The sequence below is a fragment of the Puma concolor genome, chromosome B3, assembly GCF_028749965.1.
Source record: "Puma concolor isolate L17-30 chromosome B3, mPumCon1.1.hap2, whole genome shotgun sequence".
NCBI lineage: Eukaryota > Metazoa > Chordata > Mammalia > Carnivora > Felidae > Puma > Puma concolor.
In genome coordinates, this window is record NC_141672.1 from 87,916,143 (window position 1) to 87,925,001 (window position 8,859).

The 8,859-nt window shown below is 46.7% G+C and overlaps 1 protein-coding gene across 2 annotated transcripts in view; it reads right to left on the minus strand.

Annotated features, from left to right (window-relative positions):
- Window positions 1-2,194, minus strand: part of PLA2G4E (phospholipase A2 group IVE) — a 60,738-nt gene extending 58,544 nt beyond the window's left edge. For both annotated transcript variants that reach the window (XM_086710441.1, XM_025919809.2), the window contains exon 1: window positions 1,658-2,194. In XM_086710441.1, coding sequence (XP_086566567.1) covers window positions 1,658-1,837 — 180 coding nt within the window. In that variant the 5' untranslated portion in view covers window positions 1,838-2,194. The remainder of the gene's footprint in view (window positions 1-1,657) is intronic.
- Window positions 2,195-8,859: the final 6,665 nt, after the last annotated feature.

Here is an 8,859-nt window from a genome sequence, read left to right on the forward strand (position 1 = left end):
TGTTCTGCTATCTGTGACATGGAAATAGTCATCTATTTACTTATTGTCTATCTCCCCCATTAGAATGTAAGTTTCAGGAGCGTTGGATCTTGTCTGACCTGCTCAGTGCTCTGTCTCCCACTCTTAGAACAACACTGGGAACACAGTAGGAGCTCAATAAATACTGATTCAACCAATGAATAAGTGCTCCAGATGTGGTTCCTGGTCTTCTCGAGATGAGAGAGGCGTAACAAGCCACAGGAAGAGTTACCTAAGAATCCAGTGCAGGAAGTGGTGACTCTGAAAACTGATTCAAAGCTAGTCTGATAAATTGATTTTTGCTGAAGTATTGCTGGATGACAATGTGCTACCTAGTAATGCTGGCCTCTAATGGGAATCTAGAAAGACAAAGGTCTAATCCATATGGTGGTCCTAGAGGGAAACACTTCAAGGACTAGAACAGGGGGCAGATGAGGAGCTATTTGAAAACTGATGGGTGCTCCCCAAGGACTGAAGGGTTACAGGAATGGTGGGAAGAGTGTGGGGCAGGGAGGTTGAGGGAAGCACTAGGGTGGGAGCCTTGACCACTCTTCACTTGTGACTCTGAGAGGAGTCACTGGCAGGTGTCCTGGTGATTGTATGGGGCAGTCAGCCTGGTCAAGAGGTAGAGTGGTATGCTTGGGAGGACTGGGAGGATTGGTCATCCCCCCAGCAGCCCTCAGTCGCCTTGTGTGGTGGAAGCTGGTTGACAACCACAGCTATGATGTGGGGCCTATCGGGGCCAGGCAAGTGAACCCAGAGTCAAGGCCCACCAAGCTGGGGCCAGAAAGAGGGTGAGGTAGAGACAGAAAGGCCTATAGGAGGCAAAGAGACCAGTGCTCCTTATGAGCGAGGTGCAGGCCCACAGGAGGAAGAGGCTTATGGCTGCAGAAGTCAGCCTGGCACCATTGCCGAGAATGTAGCTGCCAGAAGGATACAGGAACCTTGACTCCTCTCCAGTCACTGAGCCTCTGTAGGAAGCTCACACACTCACCCAGAGTAGAAGCTGGTGGGCAGATCTGGATCCACTGAGAATTACCTACAGACACTGTTCAATTTTTGTAGCCCACTAAATTAAATACCAACGGGACTTACTTATTCAAGGTTTTCTCTTCACTAGCCGATAGGTGGGGCTCCTCAGGAAGGCCAAATCTACACATTCTCCCCAACATTTATGACCCTGCTCTGCCACGGTGCTAATTGTGCGGTTTGAGCACCTACTCTGTGTCAGAGACCCTGCTAGGTCCTTGTCCACTCTCCTCGGGATCGTATTAATAGAAATATCTTCCAGCTCAGGTCTCCCTTGGACTGACGAGGTGTGTGACCTCAATCCCGCTGAGCCTCGGTCGCATCAACAAACAGAAATGCTAATCCCTCCCCAGCAGAGCGTCAGGCACTTGGAATGGAATGCACTCCGTACACAGGTGTAGTTGTTTTAGTTAACAGCTCTGGGGTCAAGGAGGCAGGTGAGGACAGGTGAGGGGGGGTGGGGGTGAAGGGATTCCTCTGGGAAAGAAGGAAATCAACAAAAATACAGCTTCTTAACTCTATGGTGATGCAGGTGATCTTATTCGGAGCCAGCAAAGTCGGGGTAAAATTTAAGGAGCTAGGAACCTTCTAGCCAGGAACGCAGACATACCTGAGAGCCCCCAAGGGCCGTGGGAAGCAGAGGTGGGAGACTGGGAGTTTCCAGGTCCTGTGTGTGCTCAAACTCACTGACATTTCTTTCCGACCTGCTCTCTTCAGCCCCCTGTAGCTCCTGTGGGGCAAACACATCAGTTCCCGGGCCAGGACAGCCTTCCGAGCTCTGGAGAGTCATTAAGGCAGCGTCCCCTTCACTGGGGCTCAGCACAGGCTGTGTGGAGGTGGGGCTAGTCCTTCACGGCGAGGTGTCTGAACATCCTCAGGAAATTTGAAGGGAGTTTTGCAAGAACGTGGAAGCAATGCCATTGGATTCCTCCCGAAGATAAATAAGCCTGATGAATTATTAAGGAGGTGAAAGAAGTCAGGGCTTAGCTAAAAGAATCCCACATTTCTGTGAATATTTCAACCACTCCGGACCTATTTTGGCGAAGAGACTGTTCTTGTGCTGTGTGAAAAGCCTGGAGGGAGCTAGAATTACGCTCACCTAGGGTGGCTCTTGGTTAAGGGAGGCCTGCCTTTCTGAGCTCGGATCCAGGCTCAGAGATAGCTTCTCACAGCTCAGCAGCTATTTTTAACGTTGTGAAACTCAATATGTCAGTGGGGAGGGCAGGAGGAGGCAGGGCTGGAGGCGAAGTGGCTGAGGCTGTCTGGCCCCTGATGGAGGCGAAGTCACTCTCTGGCTCTTGGCTGACACCCCTGCATCTCTTTATTGAGCTGAAAATAGATACCTGGCCTGGTGTTCAGGGCTGACGGAGGGGGGTACAGCCCAGAAGAGAATTTAATAATTTAATCTGTCTCTCGTTTGAGCTCTTTCTTTGATTTAATACAGATGCTGTGTCTGGCAGCTGAAAGAGAATGCATCATAGCTCCGTGGTGAAAATAAAAATACTAAACTAAAAACAAAACCCAAACCCTTGGTATGTTCTGTTTACAAGTGCTTTAAAACGTACATTCAGGGGCTCATTTGGTTAAGTGTCTGACTTCGGCTCAGGTCATGAGTTTGAGCCCTGCATCAGGCTCTGTGCTGACAGCTCAGAGCTTGGAGCCTGCTTCGGGCTGTGTCTCCTCTCTCTCTGCCCCTCCCCCGCTCACACTCTCTCTCTTTCTCTCAAAAATAAACATTAAAGAAAAGAAAAAAAAAAAAAAAGGAAAGAAACCCAGCAGCAGCCAGACCACAGTCCAACTGACTAGAGTCCTGTGTAAAGTGTCACTTTTCTGTCTGTGCTGAAGGGTAGCACAATTTGCACCCACCTCTCCCCACCCCAAATCTGCCACATGGCATGAGGATTATTTCAAGCTGAAAGGCAAGTGAGGAGAAGCAGATACAGGAAAAGCTCTCTGCCCTCCCCTTATTTGCCTAAAAGCAGGACATACATTTACAAAGGTGTCCTTCCTCCCCTGTCCACCAGGGAGGATGGAAGTTAATCAGGGAAGGCAACACCAGATCCTCAGCAGCACATTGTACACCTTTTAATAATAACCTTGAGGGGCGCCTGGGTGGCTCAGTGGGTTAAGCATCTGACTTCAGCTCAGGTCATGATCTCGTGGTCTGTGGGTTCGAGCCCCGCGTGGGGCTCTGTGCTGACAGCTCAGAGCCTGGAGCCTGTTTCAGATTCTATGTCTCCCTCTTCCTCTGACCCTCCCCTGTTCGTGCTCTCTCTCTCCCTGTCTCAAAAATAAACGTTAAAAAAAATAACCTTGAACAACCTAAGTATATATAATTTTTATTTGTCAATCGTATCTCAATAAAACTGGCAAAAAAAAAAAAAAAAAAAGAAACGAGTCAGAAGGTGACTGGGCAGTGTCCCTAGTGTCACAGTAGTTGAAACTGCCAGCCACTATGGTGGCTTATACTTGAGTCCTGGAGCCCCTCCCTGCAGACCCTCTGGGGCATTAGTGCTGGTGGGGCTCCCCCTCCCCACCCTGGTGAGAAGACCAGAGGAGCCCTCACACCTTTCCCAGATCTGTGTCAGGGAGTATCTGAATGTGTTTTTCTTTTAGAAGTGTTTGTAACAGGCACCTACCTGGGTGCCTCAGTCGGGTGAGCGTCCGACATCAGCTCAGGTCACGATCTCACCGTTTGTGAGTTCGAGCCCCCCATCAGGCTCTTTGCTGACAGCGCCGAGCCTGCTTGGGATTCTCTCTCTATCCCTCCTCAACTTGCACTTTCTCTCTCTATACAAAAATAAGTAAATAAATAAAAAGAAATCTTTATAAAGAATGTCTCCAGGCTTCCCTTGTTTAGTCCCCTGCAAAATCCACCTCCTACATGTTACAAATAAAAGGCAAGCAAACGAACTTCAACCTCTGCCAAAACACATGTTCTTGCCCTGGCAGCTTGTGTCCAGAAACCCCTGAGGGCCCCTGGGCCCCCCCCCCCCGCCCCCCACCAGTCCTGCAGAAGGTCCCATTCCCCTGAGCTGCAGCGTGGCCCAGGGTTCCTGGTGATGCTGGCCCAGAATGGCTTAGATCAGCATTGTTCCTAACAGAAAATGTGTTCTAAACTTAAATATATACACAGTTGAATATTTATAACGGCTCCCCGTCCGCACCCATTACAGCTGGTCTTGCTGTGCTCATTTCTGCCTGTGTGGCCTTCTCCCTCATGTAAGGAAGGGAGTGTGTTCAGGCAAAGTGTGCCGCCCAGGACAGGGACTTGATAAATGCTGATGAGAAAGGACACAGCGGGAAAGTGGAAGATGATTCGAAGATGTAACAGCACTTAAGGGCGAGCGGTGACAGAATAAACTGAGGCAGTTACTAGGGACAACACATGTGGCCCCGCTGTGTGGCCTTAACATGCACCTGCTTTACAATGTGGAGGAAGTTTTGACTTCGTTCTGTTAAATATAAGCATCTTAATGAGAAGTATACTAGTGTTGATGAATTTTTTTCTAGAAAATGCTTTATGAGGGGCACCTGGGTCGCTCAGTCTGTTGCGCCTCCGATTCTTGATTTCGGCTCAGGTCATGATCTCACAGTATGTGGGATCTAGCCCCAGTGTGGGGCTATGTGCAGACAGCACAGAGCCTGCTTGGGATTTTCTCTTCCCCTCTCTCTGCCCCTCCCTGGCTCATGCTTGCTCATGCACTACCCCCCCCCCAAATATATAAATAAACACTTTTAAAAAAAGAAAAGAAAATGTTTTATGAAAAAAAGCCTAAAATTGATAATAGGAGTGGGAAATGGAAATCAGAGAAGGGGAGGGGAGGCTTATATCCCTGTCCTGTTCCAGTTGCTTATAATGGGAATGTATTTTTAAATTTATATAACAATACATAAATTTATGTAAATTTAACATTTTAAATAAGAAAGGGAAAAAAGTACTTTTCTGAGCAGATTCAATCAAACCAGTTTAATTTCTTGATCGATTTTTCAATAGAATAATATTGAGCTGGTTTTCTATTTACTTTCATTAGAATCAAGTCTTTTCAGTGGACCATGAACATTTGCCTATTATAGTGGCGGGCAGGACGAGGTTTTCCTCTACTTGTCTTGAGTTCTTGGCTGGAGCTCCAGAACAAATTCAAGGCTACTAGAGGGGAGGTGGGTGGTGTGGGTGATGGCCATTCAGGAGGGCATTTTTCGGGATGAGTACTGGGTGTCATATGTAAGAGATGAGTGAATCACTGGGTTCTACTCCTGAAGCCAAGACTATACTCACTTGAATAAAAAAAAAAAGAAAAAGACAAATTAACAAGAGAAAAACACAAATTGAAATAGGTTAAAACACAAAAAACAAAAAAACACGTACAAGGGAAGAAGAAAAAGGAAGATCTAAAGAAATAGAGCCAAACACTTACAGACTAAGTTGGACAAAGGGTAGTAAATTGTGAAAATGTGGCAAGATAAAGGGGCGTGAGTTAGGGCAGTTAATCGTGGAAAAGTAACTAGAAAGATAAGGTTTTAAAGCATATTTTGTGCAAAGGTTTACAGAGTGATGAGTATGCTCTGTGTACTTTCCAGTTTACGACTTCATGCCTTCTCATGTTTAGTTTTATTTATTTATTTATTTATTTATTTATTTATTTATTTTGTCATCGGGCAACGAAGTCCCCTGGTGGTGGCTGCCTGAACTGTAACCATGCCTCTTAGAAGTTAATTGTCTGCTTTTCAAACCAAGCATTGTATCAAGTGTCACAACCCAGGATGTAATTTTGACTTGAACCAGAGACATTTATACAAATAAAACTGCTCCGTCTTAATCTCACAATCAGGATACAGATCCATGTCGAAAATAATGATAAAACATTAAAAATAACAACTCTCATTTACTGAGTACCTGTGTGTCAAGATATTAGAGCAACTTCATCACATACAGTGTTCTGTGTAATCCTTACAGCAAGGCTATGACGTGGTTATTGTCTCCTTTTAGAGTTGAGAAAACAGACTAACAGAAATTCAATAATCCTCTCAGGACTCCAGAGCTTTCCCACAATCCTGGTCTCTAACGCCTTCTACAATGGGAGGCGCCTCACTGTTCATGGCTCACTCAAGGGTCATTCCCTCTAGACCGGACCCTTCCCTAAGGAGGGCTGGAGCTGGAGAAGAGCCTGTGCTTCCTTCTGTGGCTCTCGGGTGGGAGGCAAATGCTTCTAGCTCTTCTTCCCACATCTCTCTCTGCTGATGAGGGAGGGATAAGCACTCCCGCTTTCTCTTGTCCATTTACACAAGGGGGACACATTTTTCTATCAGTAGAGCCTTAAGACACTTATTGGGTCATGTTGTACTAGTGGATGGGTTAACACACCTAAAGGTCAAGAGTCACGTGGTGTTTTCTCCAGCTCCCTGCATCAGCGCAATGTCACTTCAGCCTGTCCTCTGTCCTGCTTACTGCTCATGACCAGGTGTTAGGATGACAAACCTTTCCTGGTATGCTCGGATTTTCCACATTTTTGCACTGAAGTTCCCAGGTCCCAGGAACTCCCTCAGTCTCAAGCAGGGTGACTTTCCCTTCCAGTCCTGGGCAGTTTGGACCCAAATTGCAACACAGATTCAGCTGTTCTAGAGCCTGTGGGGAGATGGGACATTCTTTAGGCCTCCTGGTTTGTGACATGTCTGCCAATCCAGTAGCTACTAGAGCTCAGCACTGGGAATGAGAATTATGGGGGGCTTGTTCAGCCTCCAAGGATGGGCTTTGGCAGTACACGGGGTGGCCCAGCATGTGGTTTCTGCAGGAGTCCTGGGTTCCAATCCTGGCTCTACCTCTCTTGCTGGCTCTGTAGCCTTGGTCAAGTTATTTCATGGACTCTCTACCCCCCAACCTACACAGTACCTACCTCTCACCCCACAACTTACTTCTCAGAACAGTACCTACCTCATGGGGATAGTGTGAGAATTAAATAAGAAAATGCAAACATTTAGAAATATTAAGCTCATGAGCTTCCAGATCAGGTGTGGAAACACCTTCCTGTTGGCTGCTGTGATGGCATCCCGGATATTGACCCTGGCTCTACTATTTATTTTTATTATGAAATGTTTCATAATACAAAAGAATATATATCATGCACACTCACATATTTGATGTCAAAAGTCATAAAACACATATGCCCAAGTATTCACCACCCCTACCACTCTAGCTGGTGACACAGTATACTGCCAACATTTTTAAAGCTCCTGTGTGTCTCTGTGTAATCATAACTTCCGTGTAAGCATAACAACTAATCCGAATTTGTGTTTGTCATTTTCCCAACTCTTGTTGTATGTTTACTACGGATGTATATATCCCCTAAGTAATATACTGCCAAGTTTTCGATATTTGGGTACTAATCCAAATGCAATCGTACTTTCTTTTTTCACTCTACGTCGCATTTTTGAGATTCATCCATGTCAATGTGCAAAGCCACAGTTCATTACTTTTCCTTGCTGTATATTATTCTACTGTTTGACTTATTTATCCATTCCCCTATTGATGGCCATTTGGATTTAGCTTTTTGGTGATATAAATAGTGCTGCCACAGTCTCATATATGTGTCCTGGGCATGTGTGCACAGGTTACTCTAGGGAATATACCTGATCCTAAAAGTCTTCATTGATTGCCTAGAAGCAAAGGCCTACTTTTTCTCCCACCTCAGGGTTCTGAATCCAACATTCTCCTCTCCATTAAACTCTCTCTTCTTGTATATTAGTTAGGATTCATGACTGTGGGCAACAAAACTCCCCACTCAGGTGAGATTAGGCCAAAAAATGGTGGCTGGGTCGGAGGAGGAATTCATTGGAATGAATGACTGAACAGTCAGGAAGGGGACTGATTTAAACTTGGACTTGACACTGGTGACACAGCACAGTGTCTCTACCGCTGAGCCTGATTCCTATCTTCCCTCCATCCCCAGACAGGCTCTTCCCTCCTCAGGGCCAGATGGTGGCACTCACTTCAGCCTCACATCTGCCCAGGCTCAAGTCCAGTGGGAGAAAGTGCCCACCTCTGTAGCCCTAAAAAAGTTTCTTGGTGTCTCTCTGGCTGGCCACATACTTGCCTCTAAGCCAGTCTCTGTGGCCAGGGGAATGCAGCACGCTGTTCTGAGGGCCAGACCAGGCCACAGGCCCACCATGGCATGAGAGCTGTGGGAGAGAGTCCTAAGCTCGTGGGCTGAGTGGAGGTGAGGGGTGAGCCTCCCAAAGAAATGGGTACCATTCCTAAAAGAAGGGTAATGACCACAAGATAAACAGTAAGTGTCCTGAGCTTGTCACATGACCTTGGACGAGTCACCATCACATCCTCAGGTGTTAGTTCTCTATCTTTGGTAAGAGTGATGAGCTAAAAGGTCTGAGATCTGGTCAGGCCTGTGAACTCTGACTATGTGGGTTCTGGAAGCCTGGTCACTCTCCTCCTTGCTACCTTGTGCCTTTTGAAACCACAGCTGGGCCCGACTTCCTTAGAACTTTGTGGGTCAGCATTTGTTGCTCCCGTCCTCCAGAGCATTTCCTGAGTTTAATGCTCAAAAATGCCAGGCTGTGGTTCTGAGCACATTCCTGTAAGGTAACTCACCACGGGACAGTTTCTCAAACCAAGCCCACCACAAAGCCCAGAAGTCTAAAGCTCCTCATCTTTCTCACCACCCACGGTTCTTTCAGGCTGCAAACTCTTTCAGCATCTTCTTTGGATCTTCACCCCCAGCCCTTATATCTCTGAATCTGATCTGTCACAGAGTTTGGTCATGTTCATTCCCTAGAATGTCCCTCGGGCCCCCTCTGTGG